The sequence below is a fragment of the Gymnoscopelus braueri genome, assembly GCF_963280865.1.
Source record: "Gymnoscopelus braueri genome assembly, chromosome: 20".
Taxonomy (NCBI): Eukaryota; Metazoa; Chordata; class Actinopteri; order Myctophiformes; family Myctophidae; genus Gymnoscopelus; species Gymnoscopelus braueri.
The window spans coordinates 7,732,759-7,758,335 of record NC_137622.1 but is presented as its reverse complement, the minus strand read 5'-3'; the positions used below and the strand labels follow the sequence as shown (position 1 = coordinate 7,758,335).

At 44.5% G+C, this 25,577-nt stretch overlaps 1 protein-coding gene across 1 annotated transcript in view; it reads left to right on the top strand.

Annotated features, from left to right (window-relative positions):
- Nucleotides 1-24,798, top strand: part of gpc3 (glypican 3) — a gene marked incomplete at both ends in the record, with an annotated part of 152,823 nt that extends 128,025 nt beyond the window's left edge. Inside the window, 2 exons of the mRNA XM_080416658.1 lie at nt 440-644; nt 24,614-24,798. Coding sequence (XP_080272784.1) covers nt 440-644; nt 24,614-24,798 — 390 coding nt within the window. The remainder of the gene's footprint in view (nt 1-439; nt 645-24,613) is intronic.
- Between the last annotated feature and the right edge of the window lie 779 nt (nt 24,799-25,577).

The window sequence follows — 25,577 nt, the reverse complement described above, 5'->3', positions numbered from 1 at the left end:
TCTTGTTGCCATTTATCACTGGAAAGGTTTGCCTCTAAAATGGAACCGTTCACCTCCACCACAGGTCTGTTCTCTCCCCTCCAGATAGGATTGCATCCAGCCCACTGATGTGCCATCAAAACCAATTGCTTTTAGTTTATAAATCAAAAAAGAGTGATTAACGGTGTCAAAAGCCGTTTGAAGGTCCAGCATGACCATGCCCAGGTCCACCTCTTACTGCGGTACTGCCATGACATCTGTCTGTCTGTCTGTCTGTCTGTCTGTCTGTCTGTCTGTCTGTCTGTCTGTCTGTCTGTCTGTCTGTCTGTCTGTCTGTCTGTCTATCTTCTTACCTTCCTATGCCACAACACTGATCAAATCTAATTCCTGTGCATTCGTCACACTTGATGATGTGATTCTGATGCTATTGCCTTTCTCCACTTCCTGTTTGCTCGGACAGCTGCTGCGTCTAGTGACTGTGACCGAGAAGCGCTGGAGAGCCCGGTCGCGTGGAGGAGCAGCAGGAGGAGGAGGAGGAGGAGCGGACCGATTGAGCGACGAGGAAGAAGGGTTTGAGAGCGGCGACTGTGATGATGAGGATGAGTGCAGCGGGGTGTCAGGGCTGGGCCCGCCCCCAAGACGCAAACGTTTACGCATCTTCGCAGGTCAGACACACTTACTCATTCCATAATCCCTATACTGTACTGTACTGTACTGCGCATTTATTGTACTGTAGCTTTGCTGCAACTTTGCGTCCCCCCAAAAACAATTTACCACCCTGAACATCCAGCTAAAATAGGAGATCTACAATTTGCAGCACGTTGCTGTATACAGTACATTGCAATGCTGTGCACTGTGCCGTGTTGCGAGCTTGTAGATAGGCAATTTTCCACAAAGATATTTTGTGGAGGGAAAACATGAGGGGGCCTAGTATAGAGTGGTCAACTTCAAGCTAGGTGATTTCGAAACAAGCTACCAGACCCACGTTGATAACTGAAATCATGTTAAATCAAGTTGTATTTCTGAGATGAGGCTGTGAGGGAAAACACACACAGGCACTCGTCAACCTGGAAACCAGACGAATCTGCCAATGCTAAATCATTTGCTCAATACACTTTTGTATTTTAGTCTGGGCAATGCCAGGCTAGGCAATGTAGCTCGCCGTTAAGTTGTTTACTCTTAGACTCAACTTCTTAACCTCTAAACTGAAGCTGTTTTCTTTAAGATTAGATGACTCTTGGTTGTGAAAAGGTTGGGCTTCTTTCGCAGTGAGTCACAGCGACCCCCCCCCCCCCCGCACGCATGCACGCACACACACACACACACACACACACACACACACACACACACACACACACACACACACACACACACACACACACACACACACAGCCAGTGTGCAGAGCCAGGGCAGTGTTTACATGACGACTGTACATGTTGACACCACCGTGACACTATGCAGCCAGAGACGTGACACTTCCTCAGGTAGCAAACCTTGACTCAACCTCTCGACCCGGCCGCCGTCTGTCAATCCCTCTGGTGCTGCATGGGCTGAGCTGAGCAGGGGAGGGAAAAAAAAGAAGAACAAAAAAAAAGACTGACGCTGGTCCTCCGAAAGGCAAACAAGGAACAAATGAAGCTACAAACTGTCGTAAGAAAAGAAACCAAACAGAGAACATGGTCAGGGAGCAGGAACAAGGAGGATCATCGCAGTCGGGACGCCGGCACAAAGCACCCGGCAGCTGAGCAAACATCAGTGGAGGGAGTTGTGCTCCTGTCAGGGATGTTGGGGCACAGATTTGGGTTCAGCCAGTGGGAAGTGAGAGCAGAAGCCCGGGGTTAAGACAGGAATCCTGCAGGTCCAACACTTCCAGCGGGCCGACGCCCTCTCCTCAATGCACAGACTGTTCACCTCTGCTCCAGTGCTGTGGGCTGATCCTATTATCCTACCATTAAATGGATAAAACTCATGGCAGTACTTCCTCATCCATTTTTCTCCTCACTGGATTGACCAATCGATCTGAACTTGCACATGGCCATTGATCATTGGCATATGTAGGGAGTGAGGAAGTAATTTTTTTCCCCCTTTTCCCTTTTCCCTAATTTAAGCTGTTTATTAGCTTTTTTGCCACAGACGGTATGATCTGCGGTCACAGCCCCCACAGGTTATAGGGATCTGTAGAGTCGGTGACTGTCCCATAGCCCTGATTGGTTGTTGGTTGGTTGCAAGGTCGACAATCGTGACTCTGCATCCCCGGTTATGAACTGAAATATATTACACTGTAAAATCCTCAGACACTATTCAAGCTTAGTGTCTGGATTTATAGAATGTGCAATTAGGCATAGTCACATGTACATACACATTTGTATATACATTATGAAGTATCGATTTGAGCAATCTATACAGGATTAATGACAGTTTTGAATGCAATTGTTTTATGTAGTTATTCCTCTTTTTTTCTTATTCTCTTGTTTATTGTCCATGTCCTGGCGGCCGTGTCATGTCTCTGGCGGCCTTCAGGGAACAAAATCTTCCTTGCCTTGAGCCCCGGGCTTTGAGACACCTCCAGCGATTGCCAGTCTGCATTGTCACAAAGAGTCCGTTACCGGGGTGGTGCCTATGTCCTTTGTAGAGTTCTCCAATTCTGCCCGAACCCGACCCGACCCGACATTTTCAGGCCGGGCCGGGACGAAAATGTATCCTAATTAGTCGGGCCGAGCCAAGCCTCATGTTCTGTGAAAAAAAAATTAAAAAATATATTTCCCCCAAAAAAGACATAGCGGCCGATCGGTTATGGCCGACGAAAATGGCAGGGGAATGCGTTGGATGCAGCTCAAAATGAACTTTAGATCGTCGCCGTCCGACCTTCCTAGCCCGTGTTATAAAAAATCTATCTATCTATCTATCTATCTATCTATCTATCTATCTATCTATCTATCTATCTATCTATCTATCTATCTATCTATCTATCTATCTATCTATCTATCTATCTATCTATCTATCTATCTATCTATCTATCTATCTATCTATCTATCTATCTCAGGGGTTTTCAACCCTTTTCATATCAAGGTCCACTATTTATTGGGCATTTTGCGTGCGTGCGTGCGTGCGTGCGTGCGTGCGTGCGTGCGTGCGTGCGTGCGTGCGTGCGTGCGTGCGTGCGTGCGTGCGTGCCTGTTTGTACCTGTTTGAGGAGCCAGTCATGTTTGCAGACCTTGGCAGGGTCTGCTGAGCTCATTGACAGCTCCACAGATAGGGGCTGATAGCCTGTGATGACGCAGTAAAACGCAGACCCCCCATGACCCCTGTTCCCTTTTTGGTCAAACCGGGTTCAAAGGTCAGGCCTAACGGGGAGGGGCCTTGTCTGTAGCTCGGGCGCTTTTGAGATGAACGAGACGGATCTGGTTTCAACAAGAAGACTGCTGAGGAGGGTCTGCTGAGACCCAGGCCTTTCCCAGGACCCCACCCCATCCAACCTGTGTGAAACCACTGACCGCTCACTAGGCCTGTCAGAATTGTTACATAATCACCTGATCACAATTATTTCAGCTCGTCGCAATTATTTTTGCATAATTGTTCAAAATCGTTTCCAATCATCTGTATAAAAACAGCTTGATGATATCTACAGCAATGTCTTATTTTCCATCATTACTTCCACTTTGTTGTCCATGCTGTTTTAAGCACATTTAGGGTGGAAACAATGCGTTGTGAAGCTTGTAGATCGGCTATTTTTGTGTAAGATTATTACAAATACGGGCGATTATTGGTACCCATCACTGTCAGTCATTTCTTTGTATATTACATTAATGTCCTTTCTATTTGAGTAATTTGTCATACCTGTCCTATGCAATTTTGGTTTACAAACCCTAAACGAATAGAAATGATTTATATGTGTTCCAATATTCAATGCCAAAACACACACAATTAAAGCATTTATTGCAATTATTTGTACGACGATTAATCCATTAAGACCGGGAACGTATCTGTGTCATTTGAAAATGTATTTGGCTATTAAGAAAGCCTAGTATGAGCTTGTATGAGCTTTTTGCAAATCTTTGAATATATTATATTTTTAAAGTGAACATTTTAAACTCAAATCTTTGCTTCTGGGGGGTCCCTGGAAGAAAATATTTTGAGATGGGGTCCACAGCCAAATACATATCATTTTGGGGATACTTGACATGAAAGTTTGAGAACCACTGATAATATAGCAACATAAGTTTTTTCAAAAGAATCCCCCAGAAGCAAAGATTTGAGTTAAAAAATGTCTGCTATTTTTGAATAGCCAAAGAAATCTAAAAATGACACAGATGCGTTCCCAGTCTTAATGGATTAATCATCAACTAAAATGGTCTTGACAGCCCCACCGCTCACTGTGGTTGGTGACCTCGCTCACTCTCAACACAGATTCCAAACGCTCATTAGACAGCAAAAATCTCCGCTATAACCGACCCCCTCCCCCACCCACCCAACCACCCACCCACTCAACACCTCCACCTGTTCTCCACGCAACCACCCGTCTCCACTGACCACCCACCTCCCCTGCGCGCGCCCCCACACACACACACACACACACACACACACACACACACACACACACACACACACACACACACACACACACATACACACACACACACACACAGTCTCACCCACATGCACAGTTTGTATTACCCTAAAGCTGAAAATAGCCGATCTACAAGCTCACAATATGTTGCGACAATGCGCTGCGAGCTTGTAGATCTTTTTTTTTCGGTGCACAACTCCGGTGCGCAACTACTGTAAGAATAAATCAACCCTAACCACTAATTAAAACTCCCAACCATTTCTCTTGTGAAGACTTGGAAAAGTGTCTGTCTCATTCTACTATACTTGTAGGGTACATTTTGCCCTCACAAGTATAGTAATACACACACACACACACACACACACACACACACACACACACACACACACACACACCACACACACACACACACGCACGCGCACGCACACACACACACACACACACACACACACACACACACACACACACACACACACACACACACACACACACACACACACACACACACACACACACACACACACACACACACACACACCTGCTTCCTTTCCAGGCCAATAGGAATTCCACCCCACACATTCTCCAGAGCATTCCAGGCCAGGGCAGCTATTCCAGGCCAGGAGCTGTGACTGTGTGTTGTGGTGTGTTGTGTTGTGTTGTGTTGTGTTGTGTTGTGTTGTGTTGTGTTGTGTTGTGTTGTGTTGTGTTGTGTTGTGTTGTGTTGTGTTGTGTGTGTATGTTGTGTGTCTGTCTTCAGGCTGGTTTGGTGTGTCTGTAGATAGAAAGACCTTTATTGATCCCGCGGGGGAGAATTCAGTCGCCAATGGCAGTACAGCTGTTAGAAATACAGGGCAGATACGGGAGAAAAAAAGGATATACAGCTAAGGGAAGCAACAATATTACTAATATTTTACTAATATTAATAGTAAAATAGTTAAGGAGGCAAAGATTTAAAAAAAAAACAGTATCTATACAGTATCAGTTTAGTTTTTTCCCTAAGATGTCTATACAGTATCAGTGAAAAATGCAGTATATTTACAGTGTAATTTAAATGGACGTATGGACTGTAATGAATGTAGACACCACCCAGAGACCAAGTTCAAGAACAGTATCCGTACAGTCTCATGACAAATACAGTATTTAGTGTCAGTACAGTATTGTTATCAGAATGGACGTCAGGACAGCAACAAATGCAGATGACCCCTAATAAGACCAAGAGCAAAAAACACCAGTTAACCCATTAAGGCCTGAGACTGATTCTACAAAAACGCTGATAATTAATGATAAAGTAGAGTATGTTTCTAGGATTTCTACTGGTTCTACCGAGTAAAGACCTGCCCTCGCTGCGGTTTCAGCCAATAGCATTAATTTCCGTTTGCATTTCAGACCGGATATCAACCGGATATAGAAAGATGGCGGATTTGAAATCGCTGCAAAATAGGCTTCATTTACGGTCTGTAAAAACCGACAGCGTGATGCTGTCCATATTTTTTTACGGTTGAAGCAGAAGTCAGAGCTATAGATAGTGAACCGGAAGGGTGACAGGCTAACACAGTGCTCTGTGGGGCACCGTACTACTCACTTGCACTTCTGACAGGCAACCCTGTAGTCAGAGGTATTGCGGTCTACCCGTGAGGTAGTCTGTGATCCAGGCCGTCAAAGCCCTGGGCCACCTGCATCGCAGCGAGCTCCTCAGCAAGCCGTTGTGGCTGGATGGGATGGTGTTGAAGGCGTCGGAGAAATGGAAGAACATGATTCTTACCGTGTTGCCCCCAGGGTCTGTTGTGTGTCCTCAGGCTGGTTGAGAGTGTAACTGTTTTGTGTCCTCAGGCTGGTTGTGAGTGTCTGTTGTGTGTCCTTAGGCAGGAACAGGTGAGGTCCTGCATTGGCCTCACTGCTCACAGACAAAAACACTACAGCAGCTACAGATTGACCCACTAGAGATGTGTATCATGTTTGTGTTTGGAGGACTGTAATGAAAATAAGTGAAAGTACAACGCGTTTACGTGTAATCAAGCGGAACAATGTGTGTGTGTGTGTGTGTGTGTGTGTGTGTGTGTGTGTGTGTGTGTGTGTGTGTGTGTGTGTGTGTGTGTGTGTGTGTGTGTGTGTGTGTGTGTGTGTGTGTGTGTGTGTGTGTGTGTGTGTGTGCACGTGTGCCTTACCAATAACAGGTCAATAATACCCTACCAATGCTCTGTGCTAATGATGAGTTCTCCCCTGCATTCATATAGCGTTGGACAGACACCTGATTAAGACCAGCTCTCTTACATAAAACCCTCTTACCTCTGGCTCTAAAACCTTCATTCCTCTGTCAAGTACCCGCACCTCCCTTTCCTCTCCTCCTCCACCCCCCCCCCTCTCTCTCCTCTTTTGCTTCAGTTCTGCCAGAAATGGTGAGAAAATAACCTGGTTCAGCAAACATTGTAACAACTTTAATTGCCATGGTTTTCCAATATAACTTTCACTTCAAGCACCATGAGAAATGTGGTGGAAGAAGTACTCGGACGTATTTTTGACAATTTATGGATGTCTAAATTTAAATACAGCAATGCATTGATATTAAAAAGAAAATAATACTTTTGAATCCTTAAGTAGTTTTTAAAAGCCTGTACTTTTCAATATTTAAGTATTTTTTTAAAAGCCAGTATTCCATTACGTTAACAACGTACACATGGGACTGAGCAAGTTTTACTTGTAATATTTGACCAGGAGTATCTATACTTTGACTCAAGTATCGGGGTTGAGTTCCAGTGGTGTAAAGTAACTAAAAAACATTTACTCAAGTACTGTACTTAAGTATAATTTTGAGGTATTTAAATTTTTACTGGAGTATTTCCAATTTTCAGTACTTCTACTCTACTACATCTCAGAGATAAATATTATGCTTTCACTCCACTACAATTATTTGAAAACTTTAGTTACAAGTTACTTTGTAGATTTCAATTATTATTACAAAACATAAATTGCCCACTTCAGCCCATTTCGTCCATTTGAAAATAGCCGATCTACAAGCTCACAATGCGTCGCATCGTGACGCATTGTGAGCTTGTAGATCGGCTATTTTCAAAAGATTTGTATACATTTTATACATTTGAAAACTTGTGAAATGGGACAATCTGCATAATGAGTACTTTCACTTCTGTAGTTTAAGTATATTTTAATACCAATACTTTTGTACTTTTACTCAAGTCAATTTTGAATTCCGGACTTTTACTTGTAACAGTGCAGTATTGATACTTTTACTTAAGTAAAACATTTGAGTACTTTTTCCACCACTGTTGAGTACTTCATCCTCCACTGGGCCTGTCCCAGCTAAACATTCTCAGCGGGAGCCCACGTGAATAGACCCCTTATGTTCCCCCCTGGCTTCAGACATTCGGTCACTGTAAGCTCCCCCTGAAGCAGCGCTGTGTCTTTCTGGGAGCCTCCTGAGCCCTTTATCAGCGCCAGGGGTTAGCAAAATACAAAGTGGAAATATTCCTGTAATGTGAAACATGCAGGGTGGGGCGCGCCGTGCGCACCTCGCAGGTCTAGCTACGGGATTTAATGGGTTGGAATAAGGAACTGAGGTAAGGGAACAAGGAGAGGAGGAAGGAAATAAGATGGGGGCGGGGGGGGGGGACACGCAATGTTTGAGAAAGATGGGAGAAAAATATCGTCACTGGAAACCTTGTATGTCCAAAACATGTTGCTTCTCCGGAGATGGAAAAAAAGAACCTGTGTTCCAATGGATCCAATATAATTATTATTTAGTCACACGCTCTTGTTAATACTTTCATTGGTTCAATGTTTACAAAACCCACAGACAGACTGAACCACTTTCAACCTGGCGCCCCTATTTTGGTTAAGTCAAATTGGCTATTTTCGCTACTTTCGCACGACACGGTACATACGACAAAGTATGAAATAGGGCATTAATTAAAAAATGTGGAGATAAAAGGTTTTCTGACCCGACGGCAGCCTGTACGTAAGTACGTATGTTGGCGGAACAGCCCTCCACGCTGCCAGTGCTACAACCTGGTATGTTAATTAGCTCCAGCTGCGACCTTTGAACCCCTCTGGCACCTGATAGGTGAGTCACGCGGCGCCGGTTCTCCCCAGCAATGTTTGCTGGCCTGTCTTCATCAAAGCAGCCGTAAGCCAGACACTGTTTACACTGGGCCCTGCTCTCTGGACGCTGCAGAGAGACGCAACTTCCTGGGAAGCGCGTTGGTCGTTCAACATGTGGCAGCCATGTTGGACACAGCAGAGCCTGTGTCTCACACGAGCGTATGTGTCACGTGTTCAGAGGATGGAAGCAGGTTGGTCAGGTGGGCGAGGTGTGTTATGGACGCCCACATGTCTGCATTACGTCGTGGTTGTCGGTAGCATGCAGACCGGAGTGCTGTCCACAGACATTTCACTCCATCTCTTATTTGTAATCATTCTTATTCTCCAAAAGGTTGATTGATTCTTGATTGCATCTTTCACATGTAGTTGAGTAACACTTGACCAGGAGTATCTATACTTTGACTCGAGTACTGGGGGTTGGTCCATCAATGAACAGCAGCCACTGTGTTCAGTGCTGGTGTCCAGAGGAGGTGTGGACAGTGCTCGGTCCAGAGGAGGTGTGGACCGCGTGGTGGGGGGTGGGGTGAAGGGTTCTGACCCAATGTTCTGACCCAACCTTCATCCGTCCGTGAGCTTCTAAACAACCTCGGTAAATCCAGCCAATCGTCATCCTCCTCCACCTTTCCTACGCCCCTCACAAAAATAATGACGCTTGCCCACCATCTGTGTAAACAGGCCTGGCTGCTACACCTCTCTCTCTCTCTCTCTCTCTCTCTCTCTCTCTCTCTCTCTCTCTCTCTCTCTCTCTCTCTCTGTCTGTAGCTCAGTGGCTCTCAAAGTGGGGTCAAGGGACCTCCAGGGGTCCTTGAGGAGTCCCCGGCTAAATTAGTTACATTTAGGATCACAATCGGTTTAACCACTTTAAAGTGTTTCTTTCTCCAAAAATAGCAGATCTACAAGCTCACAACACCCAACACATTATGAGCTTGTAGACAGGCTATTTTCGAAACAATCCTGAAACATTTTAACATAAATCTTCTCTTTTGGGGGTCCCTGGCACAAGATCTATTCAGAAGAGGATCCGCAGCCAAACACATATCAGTCTGGGGGGGTCCTGGACATGAAAAGGTTTTGTGAACCATTCTAGCTTTCTCTCCTTTTCTCTCTATCTCTCCATTCCCTTGCTCACTCTCCCTCCCTCTCTCTCTCTCGGTGGCACCCCACAAGTCTTGGAGGGAGTGGGACCCCCCTCTATGGGGGGCTGAGGAGAGAAGGAAGAGGGAGAAGAGGAAGAAGGGGATGAACCCGGCCTTCGGTGGTCATCCTTCTGTGGTGATTTAACTCATCCAATGCAGGGATAAAAGCCATAAGAACAAGCCTGCGGGCGGGAAAGACGAGCCTGTGGACACACGTGCACAGAAGCCACTGGGATGTACAGTTCCCATGAGCTGTGGGGGAGGCCCCGGCAGAGGGCCGTTGGCTCCGTATAAGCCTGTGCCTTTTTTTCTCTTCTTGTGTGTGTGTGTGTGTGTGTGTGTGCGTGCGTGTGTGTGTGTGTGTGTGTGTGTGTGTGTGTGTGTGTGTGTGCGTGTGTGTGTGTGTGTGTGTGTGTGTGTGTGCGTGTGTGTGTGTGTGTGTGTGTGTGTGTGTGTGTGTGTGTGTGTGTGTGTGTGTGTGTGTGTGTGTGTGTGTGTGTGTGTGTGTGTGTGTGTGTGTGTGTGTGTGTGTGTGTGTCTCAGCGTGTTTGTGTGCGCGCCTCTGTGAAACAGCATTTGTTTGCTCAAGAGGTTTATTTACATTCACAGGCACTTTTGGAAGCTCTAAATTGATTCCAGGCTCGTTCCTGGGTCATGTCCATCAGTTCCACCACAGTCCACAAACACAAGCACGCACAGCGCTCCCTTTCTGCTAGCCTCCTCCTCAAACACGCACCCGACGCCATTTTGCAGAAATGACTTGGAACGTTGCGGTTTTTGAATATTCCTCCCATAGCCAGGGGTCCACGATGATTTCACGCGTTGATCTCCGTCTCTAACCTGTTTCTTTTAGGGCTGCAACTTATCGCTTTATCCCTTAGCAATTTATGGATAACTTTTTCAATTAATCGAATAAGAAGAAAATGACATAATACTTTGTCTGTGTTCTGCAAAAATAGTGAAGATTTCACTATTTTGAAAATGAAATGACTTACAGTACATTAAATTTAGGAATTGCCCAGATATTTGGAACGGTTATTATACCATTATTTTATTAAATGATCAATAATTTTTCCATCCATCCATCTATCCTCTGTGTCTCTGGCTGGCTGTGGTTCATCCAGTGGTGGAAAAAGTACTCAAATTTTTTACCTAAGTAAAAGTATCAATACTACAATGTAGAAATACGCTGTTACAAGTACTGGTACTTTGAGTCAAAATGTACTCAAAGTACCAAACGTAAAAGTACTCGTTATGCAGAATGTCCCAAGTAAGTACAGTACTTGAGTAAAAGTACTTAGTTACTTTACACCACTGGGTTCCTCCAGCGCTCTCTCAGAGGAACCTGTGGACATACATGCAGAGCGCTGTCAGAAGGTTCCACACTGCCAGAGGAAACCACACGCTGACCGCTAAAAGCTGCACAACAAGAGCTCCCTGTGTACAGGCAAGAAAAACCCCAAATTGTCACTGCTGGCCGTATCTGCAGGCTGTCTCTTCATGAGGGGGATGTGAAGAGAATCTGTGTGCACAGCAAACACACGCGTTTGTGCCTGCGTGCACACACACACACACACACACACACACACACACACACACACACACACACACACACACACACACACACACACACACACACACACACACAAGTTTGTATTATTATACTTGTGAGGACATCAAAAGTTTAGGACAGCAATTTTGCAAATGCAATTTTTGCCTTTTTTATTTTTAACCCTCACCCTATCTGCTTTAACTGTGAGAACATTTGGCCCTCACAAGTATAGTAAATACATCTACACACACACACACACACACACACACACACACACACACACGCACACACGTATACGTGCGCACGCAGGCACACAGTGCACACACACACACACACACACACACACACACACACACACACACACACACACACACACACGCACACACACACACACACACACACACAGACACACGAGTATGCCAATTAATTTCCTTCTCCAGATAGATTAAGTGGAGCGAGGAGAATGTAAACGGATCTGTGAGCGATGTCAGCTAGCTCCATTATTGAGAGATAAACATAGTATTCTAAGAATGTGTTCCTGGCAGCGCGGTGACCCCTGTGCTGGGGGCTCCAGACCCTCGCCCCCCCTCCCCTCACCCCTCAGGCTGACCCCTCAGCTCATCGGCCCGGCTCCGGCCCCCCTGCTCCCTCCCATCTCTGTCTCTCCTTCTCGGCTTCTTTTTGCTCTCCGTCAGGGTTGGAAAGTAACTAAGATCCTAATATACTCGAGTAAACTACAATTCGGAGGTACTTTTACTTTACTTGAGTACTACGTATAGAAATATACTTTCTATATGTTATACTTTGTGCGGCACTACATCTCAGAGTCAAATACAATTATATGACAGCTTTAGTTTCTAGTTGATTTTGGTTATTATTACAGTATTTCTACATTCAGACAATATAGAACACCACCAAACCCAGTACTGTTTTTTTTAAAAATTAAAAAATGTCAACTTCCTGTTGATTTTACTATTTGAAGATCCGGATCCGCGGATCCAGCCCAGGATTTTCTTCTTAATAAATCGCAAAATCAACAGGAAGTTAATTTTTTTATTAAACAAACAAACAGTACTGGGTTTGGTGATGTTCTATATTGTCTGAATCAACTTCATTTGTGTTCGTTTATGGGCTAAAAGAGAGCTGTTTTACCGTACAATGTAAGTCAATGAGGAGCATATTTTGAATGATCAATTTCTTATCAATTATTTTTGATTTCTTGTCCACCTTTGTTGTTACATCATGGCAAGGTAACTACACAACCCTCTACCAAAGTGCTCTTGCCCCTTAAGAAAAGAGAATCTGAGGACTTCTTCCACCACTGCCCTCTGTCTGTCTTCTCTCTCTCTCTCTCATTGTCTCTCTCTCTCTTGGGTGTACATTTCTCTCTTTACATCTCTCCCCTCCTCTCTCTCCCCTCCCTCTCTCTCTCTTCCTCTCTCTCTTCGTCTGATAAGAACCCCACCATTGTTCCATCATCTCTCAGGCTAGGCTTCACACTCTGCATGGCCCTCGATCTGCAGCTCGAGCTGCGGAGCCGATTCACAGGGCCGCTCTGTGGCCAGCGGCGTTCCCGCCCAGTGCGAGCCCCTCGCCCTCTGAACAGAATCGACTCTTTGTACGGTTGATTTGTTATGGTTTTTCTACTCCTCTCTCGCCCCCCCCCCCCTACCTCCCTCCCTCCCGCTTCACACACTTTCCGCCGTCACAAAATCAGAGGTTTGGGGCGCCCGGTGACTGAGCGGATAGTGGACCACATAGGCTCTCTATGCCTGACAGCGCGTCCCTGATTCGACTCCCGGGCCGGGTAGACCAGTTTGCTTCATGTCACTCCCCTGCTCTCTCTCTCTCTCTCTCTCTCTCTCTCTCTCTCTCTCTCTCTCTCTCTCTCTCTCTCTCTCTCTTTCTCTCTTTCTCTCTCTCTCCCTCTCTCTCTCTCTCTCTCCCTGTTTCCTCCCTCCACTGTCGCTATCAATAAAGCCTCGGAACCCCCCCCCCTAAATAACTAATCCATTTATCAGTGGTTCTCAAAGTGGAGTCCAAGGACCACGGCAGGTAATTTCATGGAGGCCATGAAGGCCATGGCTGGCGTTGCCCCCCACTTTGACCTTATGCCCTTCAATAAATGATATAGGCTACCCAAAGGCCACAGTGGACTTGATGCCCCGTCCGTACATACCCCAGTGTGCCTGCTGATCTCACAGTTTTCTCCTTTGCTTCTTTACTGTCAATATGGTATTTAGACACCAGTGTCTTGTTGAGAATCTGAATTCTGACATTTCGTTATACTATCATCCTTAACCTGCCAAGGACCTATGGACCCTTTCAGGTCTGTAGTGTTACTCTGAGAGTTACGGCGGTCCTTGAAATCTAAAAGTTTGAGAACCACTGCATTTATGAATTCACAGTGGAAAACGTGCCGTTGCTATTCCCGTGTAGGTAGTGGCTCATCTCTCTAAGAAGGGAGTGGAGGAGGGGGGAAGGCTATAAATACATTGGAGTAAATCTAATTGAGAGTTCAGTGGGTTTGTGAATGTCGGTCAACCCTCGAGTGTCAGCGGCGGAGCCTCGCCCAAGCTGCACTGTGTTAATTAACAGGTGTTGACTTGCATTTGTCGCACAAAGCCGTGTGTGTGTGTGTGTGTGTGTGTGTGTGTGTGTGTGTGTGTGTGTGTGTGTGTGTGTGTGTGTGTGTGTGTGTGTGTGTGTGTGTGTGTGTGTGTGTGTGTGTGTGTGTGTGTGTGTGTGTGTGTGTGTGTGTGGAGGAGAGTTGGCCCACAGCTCCTCCAGCCCTGTATCAACATTTTCAATTTTCATGGTGATTCATGTTCTCATCTGATAACCTATTAAAAGTGAGATCACTATTTCACATATTTGTAATTTGAAACTATGACTTTGTTGATTTATTACATAGCGTGTAATAATACATTATAATACAAAACCATTTGGCGTTGCAACAATTCGGCTGAGGTTACGCAGAGATTGTCTTTGGTTACATTTAGGGGAAGTGATTTGGGTCAGGATTAGTGTTGGGTTACTCTGGTTAGTGTCAAAGCAAACATCCTCCCTAGAACACATATATCAACGATATACCTTGCATAGCTGGTGCCGTTTTGTTATATATAGTTTCCTATTACTGCTGGTTAATCACTTGAACCCTAGCGTCCCTATTCTGGGTTTGGTGAAAATAGCTGATTTACAAGCCCACAACGTGTCTCAATGCAATGCGTTGGGACCTTGTCAATCATATATTAGTGTAGAGTGAAAACAGGAGGTGGCCTAGTATAGAGCCCTGGGGGATTACGGTCACAAAGAATACGGTTAAAGTTGTGAGATTGGCCTCCGCTCAAACGCACGTCTGCCCGGAGCCAGACTTACATTTGACCAAAGCTTGTATGTCATTAGAATACCTTATTCTATAATAATCTTATAATAGTGCCAAACCTCAAATAAAATATTTATGTGCCCAACATTTGTACATAAAAAAAAAAAAAATCTATTGCTTGGATGCATATTATAGACAATAGACATGATGCAAATTCAACCGATTTTCATTTCTTTTCAGTTAACGCATTTAGAGCTGAATTATTAGATCCCTTGGCGTGTTTGCCGTGTGGTCACAGTTTTGCCTATTGGGCTTTCATGCCAACTCCAATGTCGCGCTATTCATTTATAATATTGACCACATCCCATGAACACAGTCTTGCCATCTGATGAGGATACAGTAGGCCTATGAATGAAATCCAGCTGTGTCCATTACTATATTTCCAATTTCAATGTAGGACAGTGGGGGATATGTTCGTCCAAAGGACAGATTCCCCTCAGTAATCAATAATGCACTGATAAAATATTATCGGAATTGGCAGATTCCAGCATCATCTTTTTACCTCTGCAAACGTGAGTGAGCAATTGTTCAGTAGAAAGAGCTTATAATATCCATTCCAGTTTTATTAGCCTTTGGTCGTGAGTATACATTTTGTAAACTAACTTCTTATTCTTATTACACGTATACTGTAGGCTATTTACAACGATCAGCGGATCCATCGCGTGAGGGACTCGCTTGTGCTGATCTCCAAGTTGTCAAGTGGGTGAGTCCCGCCGCGTTGTACTTTTCTGTCCATTATCTGTCCATTTTGAAGAGTGGTGACTTTTTTCGTCTGATGTTGGATGTTTCCGGTTGCCTTTTGTGGTCTTAAATGGGGCGTGGAGCAATGCAAATGATGTCCACCGCGAGTGCGCCTCTAGACTTGCAGACAAAAATGAGGAACACTAAGTATATAGGGTTTAAGTAGCTAAACCTTAATATATTCTTAAGGTGATAGTACGCTGACTTTAGTGGAAGAGGCAGAGATACCGATACAGTTTCTACAGTCACAATAGCCTCAATAGTCCAGAATGCAACACAGCCACTTAGTGTCAAGGCGGGGGGGGGTTATATAATAGTATAAAAGAATAATGCAATAAGATAATACATACATGATGTATTCGTTATGCATCAAAGACATAACATCTGAATATGAAATATCTATGTTTTCTGTGGTAAGCAGTTACATAGTCCTCTCCTATTCTCCTGATTATTTGTAGCCTTGTGTTGATGAGAAGGCTTACATTTGCTACATTTAATTTGTACTGTATGTTTACCATATCTTTTCATATTTAGGACATGACACATTGGGACATCTCTATAGCCCTCTCTTTCCATCTCCCTCTCCATTTCACCCCCTCTCGCCCTCCTTCTCACTCTCTCTCTCTCTCTCTCTCTCACTATCTCTCTCTCTCTCTGTCTGTCTATCTATCTCTGTGTGTGTGTGTGTCTCTCTCTCTGTATTGTTCTCAGTGTAGGAGTGTGTTTGTCTACTGGAATAACAGTGAGTGTTGTGGAGGTTGTGGAGGGCAGAGGGACACACAGAGCCGTGCTGTTGGAGAGGCCGGGGGGGAAGGTGGGGGGAGGGCGGGGTCTCCTGTAGACGGAGCAGCGTTTGTCTTGGCCCAACATCGCCAGCCCTCTGTCGGAGCTGCTCTGTGGTCAGCCGTGGCTACGGATGCAGACATGCACATTCCCTCCAAGCATATGGACATACCACCTCCCCGCCCAGCGCCCACCCCCCAGCCGGCCGGCCGGCTGGCTCCCAATCAGCAATGTCTCAAGACAAGGCCCCGGTCAGGACGCCAGAAGGATCACGATGTGTTCCAAGGCTTTGCACAACAAGCCAACTCAAACCAAACATGGTCTCCTCCCTTATCTATCACCCTGGCTCCGATAAGGACCAATGAATTCAATCGCTAACTGCAAGTCTGTAGAGCAGTGTTTCCCAAATGGAAGGATGTTAGGATAGGATGTTGGGATGGTAGGATGGTATAGGATTAGGGTGACCAAACGTCCCGGTTTGGCTGGGATTGTCCCGATTTCAAACTGTGTGTGTATAATAAAAATAGTTGTTTTCAGTGGTTGCATAGACGTTCATGTTCTGTTCATGTACATGCTCTCCTAACAAATCACAAAACATGAGAGCAATGCGTTGCGTGTCTGAATACAACGCTGATGTCTGTCAATCAGTTGTTGCCTGTATGCAACGACTATGGTGCATGTGTATGTGTGCGTGCGTGAACGTGCATGAATGGGCGGGGTGCGTGCACAAACGTGTGCATTAATTTACGGGTCCCGGTTTGGGGGGCTGAAATATGGTCATCCTAGGTAGGATGGTAGGATATGGTAGGATAGGATGTTAAGATGTTCGGAGTACACTGCCCCTCCCAGCGAATAAGTTCCATGGTGGACTGGCAGACCAATGATAAAATATTGACTTTGCTTAAAGGCGATCTTTTAAGCCATCAAATCTCAAAGATCTTGATCAAATTTGACCAGCTCAGGTGTTTTCTGTGCTCACAGCGGCTGCAATCCAAACCATTTCCCGCTTTCATAAGAAGCACCTGTGTTTGGAGACTTAACATTCCACATACTTATCTGACCCAAAAAAAAAGAAGAAAAAAAAGGCTCTTGTCTGAAACACACACATGTGCTGAATAAACTCAGCCGGAGCATGAAGATACATATTTGTCAGGCGGTATAACAATAATGTGTAAAATGGCAAATGACCTGACATTCACTTACTCAGAGCAACTGCATTTCATAAATATATGTGCTATATATGTGCTATAATATTACATTGAGTCGTTCCTCTATGTATTAGCTCCAGCTGGTACAAAACGCGGCTGCTAGACATTTAACAAACAGCGCAGTTGAATCACACATTACACCTCTGCTAGCTCTAGAGATGCATCACATTGCTTACCCATTGACAACAAAATCTTTTAAAAATTATATTATATATATTATATATATGACATATAACACGGGCTGGCTCTTCTGACCAAGGCCTTCTCACTTTCCCAAAAACGATGCTAAAAAACTAATCGTGACCGAGCCTTCACAGTCTTAGCCCCCACTTTCTGGAATGGCCTTCACCTGGCATTAAGAAACACTGAGTCATTTGATTCCTTTAAAAAGCTGCTAAAAACTCACCTGTTTCGCAAGCACTTTACCGTTTTACTGTTCCTTAGATCGTATTGCTATGATGCGATTCTTTGTACAGTGCCTTGCATGGTGCTTTATACATTTTACCTTACCTTACCTACAGTATAAATGTACCAGACAGCTGACCCAATTTCCTATAATTATATGATAATTATACAAGTCCTATAATAATTACCTGTAGATGGAGCAGGGAAGGTCCTGTGTTGTTGGCACTATTTGGGAACCGTTTGCTTGTTGTGACAACTGCATGGTGGCTTAAATATAACTAGTGGTAAATGACAAGCCTTTGGCTCAAAGCTCTGCTGACAGACAGACAGGCAGGCAGGCACGCACTCATGTACATGAGTTAGACAAAAGGTGCATAAGGTTAGGCACAAGGGTGGTAGCACTTCGCTAGGTCCACAAAGCAGCATTGTAAATGAGATAAAGTGTAAACAGAGCGTCAACGTATTGTCAGGTTCAACCACGTTGTGCACAAAGGGCTGAAACATTTTCACAGGTACACTTTTACAGACGCTGCGATGTGACAACCACTGTCTTAACCCATTCAATCCGGGAACGCATCTTGTGTCATTTTAAGATTTCTTTGGCTATTCAAAAATAGCAGATATACTATTTTTGAAAAATCGTGAAAGTATGTGCAAATCTTTAAATATCTATTTTTTAAAGCAAACATTTTGTAAAATATTTTGTTCCAGGGACCCCCAGAAGTAAAGATTTGAGTTACAAATGCTCATTTAAAAAAACATATATTCAAAGATTTGCACACATTTTCACGATTCTTTTTCAAAAGTAGCAGATCTACAAGCTCATAGCGCGGCACTCGGTGCCACACTATTGTAGATCTACTATTTTTTAATAGCCAAAGAAATCTAAAATGACACAGATGCGTTCCTGGATTGAATGGGTTAAAGGAGGTGATGAAGCTAGCAAGCTACTAGTAGCATTATGTCACCCTTTGGGGAGTGGTGCTAGTCCCAAAAAAGGCTCTGCTGTTGAACGATGAACGAGGGAACGGGTGGGAACGCATCGGGGGGGCTGGGAGCCTCGCTCGTCACATTAATTAGTGGAGGTATTGTGGTTCTATTTATAGAGCTGGATTATCCATCTATCAGCCTAATTGAACCAGTCTGTCCACTGTCTCCACCAAGCAAGATCATCTCTCTCTCTCTCTCTCTCTCTCTCTCTCTCTCTCTCTATGTCTCTCTCTCAGTCATACACAGGTGTTCATCTCCTATTAGAACAGGATATTATTGGTAGGCCCTGTGGGGATGAGAAGGTGTTTGAGTTGTTTTTAAGAGCAGCAGCAGAACAAGGTCTCTCTGTGTCCATCATGGAGCAGCCTTTAAACTCACCACAGAGACACGCGTTTTACCCTGCGACTGTTTCACACATCTTTTTTCAAACACTTATTTACACACACACACACACACACACACACACACACACACACACACACACACACACACACACACACACACACACACACACACACACACACACACACACACACACACACACACACACACACATACACACATACACACACATACATGCACGCACGCATGGGTTGCACGCACGCACACAGCGTGGACACACAGACAATCACATGCACTGACACACACATACACACACACACACACACACACACACACACACACACACACACACACACACACACACACTAGTGCACACACATGTGTGTGTGCACACACACACACACACACACACACACACACACACACACACACACACACACACACACACACACACACACACACACACACACACACACACACACACACACACAAACATGCATGCACGCTCACACACAGAGTATATATGGGGGTATCAAGTTGCACCTTGAGTTTAATTGGCCCAGCAGTACAGCGCTCTGCTGTCGACAATGACAAATCGTTCTTTCAGAGCCCAAAGAATGTGTGGCCAGCCAGCGCCATGTCAGAGGACACAGGACCACAGCAAAAAAAGAAAACTGAATTGTCCGCTGGCTGCCGTTCAACTGCTGTCGTAACGGCAAAGACATTTGTTGAGGGCTAAGGGGATTTTCTTTTTTTTCTTTTCTTTTTTTTTTAAGATTGGGAGGTTTATTTATTCGGCTCCTTCCTCTGTTTTAGAAGGTCCCTCCCTGGCTGATCTGAAACCAGTGGCAAGGACCTACTGTCTGCCTGCCTGCCTGCCTGTTCTTTCTGTCTGTCTGTCTGTCTGTCTGTCTGTCTGTCTGTCTGTCTGTCTGTCTGTCTGTCTGTCTGTCTGTCTGTCTGATCATGTGATCCCACCAGGGTTTAGGTCACACTTCCTCCCCTTCAGGGACACTAAAACACACTCTGATCAGATGGGACCACTCACTCAGTTCAAGCTACTGTACTATCTGTTGTTTTCACAGTTGGTCTCAGTGAGGAAAGGGTAAAAAAATTACAGGTATGATTAAAATTAAGGAGAAGGGCATCCACACAATTATTGTTAATATCATGACAATATTTACAATCTAATGTAGTAATCTAGTATACACTATAGAGCACCGAAGTCCTGACGTCACTCGTTCATCCCCAGGTTTGCGGAAGTAATTTCTCTATGGAGAATAACATTGGGTCATCTTAGAATCGTCTCATATAAGAATTGTGGTCCAAAAATAAACACCGCGTGTCGGCGTTATTGTCAGGGAGGAGGTTCTGTATCGTTTATGATAGTCAGTCACTTATATTTGATACAGTCTGTTTCTGGCGAAAATGTAACTAATTCGGCGGAAGTAACATTAGCGTTTTCTCACCGTCAGTTGATGCTTCATATCCATAAGAGTCAACCCGCCGGGGTCATGTGTTTATTTTTGGAACACAGTTCTTATTTGACGCGATATTCAATACGTCTAAGGGATTCAGAACGGGGGTGGAAAACTGCAAACCAGGTAGACAAACAAAGGATGTGTAAATGACGTCAGACTTCGGCGGTCTATACACTATACAATAATATAACATGCAATATTGCAGCAATATTTATATCTGGTCAGGCCTTTTTTATAGTCACCCACCCACTGCCTTGATTTCTCCCATTTGTATATCTTATTATATTTCTATTATCTAGAATATGAAAAGATTTTGTGAAGCGCTTTCAGATTTGTGTTAGCAGATGAGAACACTGTCCAATACTATTAGACTGCTCACACTGTTTTTCTTACATTCCTAGTTTTTCCTTTAATAGTTTTGGATATACCTGATAAAAAAAAAATATTTTTTTTGTGCTGTGTATATGAGCAAAATACCAAGGCAAATTCCTTGTATGTGAAGGGAGCACACTGGACCCATAAACAGATTATGAACAGATTCAGAGTCTGGATACAAGAATGTTTGTGTATGTGCATGCGCGTGTGCGTGTGTGTGTGTGTGTGTGTGTGTGTGTGTGTGTGTGTGTGTGTGTGTGTGTGTGTGTGTGTGTGTGTGTGTGTGTGTGTGTGTGTGTTTATGTGAGTGTTTATGGGTTCAGGAGAGGTGTTCCAAACCCAGCCTGGAGCCTAACTTATGCTCCTTCAGACGACGGTGTCGCGCGGCGAAAATAGCCGACCTACAAGCTCACAACGCTGCGCAGACGCGCCTCGTTCTGAGCTTGTAGGACGGTTGTTTTCAACACTGCCGAGCGGAGAAATTCGAATCGTGCCTTGACAGGGGACATCTCTGCAAATAGCTGGCGTTCCAGAACCCCAGAAGTCCTTTATTACTGATATCCTGGCCTTTCTCATAACTTGGAGCACATATTTGTGTGTCTGCCTCACAGCGTCCTCCCAGACAGACCAAGCAAGCACAGAATGGCTCCTGCGAGAGACATAGCCGTAGCCTTGTTGTGCAGCGAGTATGTACGTTCTGTGCTAACAGAGGTGCAGCTGCGGTCGCAGAGCAGCAGGTGAACATAAAGTCATGGAGATGCAGAACACATATGGAGGACAGATAGATAGACGGATAGATACCTTTTTTGATTCTGCTGGGGGGGGGGGAGTAATTCAGGCACCCGAGACAGCACAGCAGCTTAAGGGTTACAGATACAGGGCATTAGAAGTACAGCAAGACACATTCATAGGAAGAGTGGCATCACAATAACAACAACACCATCAGTTATTAATAAAAAGTATACAAACATATACAGGAGTAGGCTAACAGTTAGTAAGTTAAACAAACTGGTGGAAGACGTACTCCAGTTGTAGCAACATACCACAATGTCGAAATACTCTGATACAAGTAAATTCAAAGTTTTACTTAAGGCTAAATCATTTGTATCCTCAAAGTACCAAACGTAAAAGTACTCATTATGCAGAATGTCCCATTTAAAAAATGTATTTCTTTCAGAAATAGCAGATCTAAGACTAAGTAGGCCTATTGAAAATGAAAAATGCGTAAGTACAGTCCTTGATGTACTTACAGTAGTTACTTTCCACCACTGGCAGAACACATATGGAGTAAAGAAGTTATACAAAGAGAAGCCTCATTAATACTCAGTGGCGTGCTGGTGTTGCACGCCAAAAATAGCCGATCTACAAGCTCACAACGTGTCGCATTGCGACGTTGTGAGCCTGTAGAACTGCTGTGTTTGATGCACAACACTATAAATCAAGCTTGAGAAAGAGCCTGATCATTTCTCAGGCTTTACTCATCCAAGGAATATTTGTTGAGCGTTCATGATTTTCTCAGTGCTTCCACATCCTGGCGCCGGCCCAGAGCGACCACAATCCCCATACTGTTGGCTCCGGTGCTGGAGCTGCTCAGTGGATTAAGCGCGTTGCTCAAGGGTACCCGGTTTGTAGCTGTTGAGCGAGCAGGGACCATTAACCGTTGACTTTTCCCCGTCCACACTTTTTCCAGACGGCCCAGGGATTCCACTTGATGAATATATGTCGAAGAGAGACAAACCTGCTTCTCAAATGCTTCCAAGAGGTCCGCTCCAAAGTGCAATCAACCCAGATTCCAAATGAAACGTAGCTCTCTTAGGCCACATGTGCTACACATTTAGTAGGTCTATTTATTTTCTGATGCTATTAGATGTGTATTATGTATACTTATTATATCCAAGTTGATAGCACAAATCTCTTTTGTGTGAACAATGGAGGTCTGTTCTGTCCCGTTCAATTCTAAATGCACATGTCACAAAGGAAATAGCCTCGATCTCCAGGCTTTTATTGTTTAGTTTTGCTAAAAAATAAAAGCCTGGACCAGCGCGTCGGTGTACCCGGTATAGGAAGTGTTTCATTTCCCCGACCAACCAGAGCGCAGTGGGCGTCGCTCGTAATGTTGTGTTGACGGGGCGGGGGCTGACGGACAGATCGGTGAACCAATGGGATCAGGCGCATTCTCTCCGCGCTGATTTTAAACCCGCCCTTCTATACACGAAAGCAGGAAGGCTAGTGCAGCCTACAAAGGAAATGACACAGGTATACAGGGCAGGTGAGAAGATCTTACCCCCCCCCCCAGGGGTCCCCAGCAAAAGAGAGAGAGAGAGAGAGAGAGAGAGAGAGAGAGAGAGAGAGAGAGAGAGAGAGAGAAGAAGCAGGGACCACCCCACTACATATTGTATAAAATTGTGTTGCAGATTCAACTTTTTCATAGATTTAATGGATAGCTTCATAGACTTGTTTGACATACACTATCATCAGTGCTGTGTAATGTTTTTTGTTTCTTTGTTTACACATGATCTTTTCTATAAATGTGTTGGATTCTTGTTCATGTGTATTTTCAGACGTATTAAACACTTCCCTCAATACCTAGTAAACTTGACCTTTGGCTATGTACTTTGTCCGATGTTTTTCTCTCTACACCAAAGCTCTTTGCGAAAAATAGCAGATCTACAAGCTTGTGATAATTTATTCTCTGCGAATGTTCTCCCCCAGAATAGGGATCAAGAGGTTCAAGTGGTCAAAATTATTTGTGTTCCTATCACACAAAGATTTTGCGGCCCCCTCAGTACAGTAACACTGAGGAGGACGCCCTAGGGGTCCCGGACCCCCTGTTAAAGACCCATGCTTTAGAACTTTCTCCTCCTCCTCCTGTCCTGTGAGACGACGTACACATCCGTCCGTGTGGTGGAACATTATGTTTAAAGCGTTAACATGTGAGTTTTTCATCCTCTACAGTGTTGTGTTGTTTTCACAGCTGCGTGACGCATCACGTAAAGCCCACGGACAGCAGACACGCCATGAGCATTTGAAAATAGCCCATTTAATCCGGGAACGCATCTGTGTCATTTTAGATTTCTTTGGCTATTCAAAAATAGCAGATATACAAGCTCATAGCGCAGCATTGAGTGCCACGCTATGAGCTTGTAGATATGCTATTTTTGAAAAATCTTGAAAATGTGTGCAAATCTTTGAATATATATATATTTTAAAGCGAACATTTGTAACTCAAATCTTTGCTTCTGGGGGTCCCTGGAACAAAACATTTTGAGATGGGGGTCCGGTCCGGGGCCAAATACGTATCTAAAAATGTTTTCTAAATCCTAACAGTATGTTGCTATATCAGTGGTGCTCCAACTTTTCCATGTCAAGGACCCAAAAATGATATGTATTTGGCCGTGGACCCCCATCTCAAAATATGTTGTTCCCTTCAACTCTCATATTAATATTCTCCCTTTTGCTCTTCTCTCTCTCTCTCTCTCTCTCTCTCTCTCTCTCTCTCTCTCTCTCTCTCTCTCTCTCTCTCTCTCTCTCTCTCTCTCTCTCTCTGTCTCTCAGACCTGGCAGATAACCTAGCCATGGATGACTTCATCTTCCATGAGCAGTTGCTGACCCCTCGCCTGGCCACGCCCGGCGTCAGAGGCCCTCCTTCTGTCGGAGCTCCAGTTTGGAAGGGCGTCCTGCCCCCTGCGGCCCTTCTGACACTGTCCCTCCTCCTCCTCCTCCTGCTGGGTCAACACTGACCACCGATGATCACCTACGTTCCCCAAATATACCTCCCTGTGGGACACCCCCCCCTCCTCCCCTCCCCAACATGTGAATGCTGTGAAATGTCCAAATATCACAAACGTGTATACGTACGGTAGCAGTAGGTTTTATAGTCGGATGTACAGTTCAACCACTCATCAAAGCTGGCATGGACTACAGAAAATGAGCTTAAAGGTGCTGCACGTTATTTATTTATTTATTTTGTATTTATTTTGCATTTAGTTATTTATGGTTTAAATAAGTGTTAACTGTTCTATAGCACTCTTTGCTATAGACTGAGTGTTTGTTCAGTAACAGGAACTCCTATTAGTCATAACAAGTAAAGTGAAATTGGAAATGGTGAAACAAATAAATGAGCAGACACAACTGGAACACAAATGATCTCTCTGGGGTTCTCTCTCCTGATTGGATGAAATGTGTAACCCATCTGAAAATGTATTTTCTGTTTATTAAAGTGCTTGAGAGACGGCGAGACCCCTGTTACTGAACAAACACTAGCAATGATTACTATCGGAATATACTCGTAGAGCTTTAACATTAAACTTTTTATTTTAACCAAAACAATATTACTTAATCCAAACTCCTTTAATCTCTCTCTCTCTCCCTCTCCCTCTCTCTCTCTCTCTCTCTCTCTCTCTCTCTCTCTCTCTCTCTCTCTCTCTCTCTCTCTCTCTCTCTCTCTCTCTCTTTCTCTCCCCCCCTTTCTCTTTCCCTCTACACTGTAAAATCCCAAGTGTTAATACCCGGGCCGTAC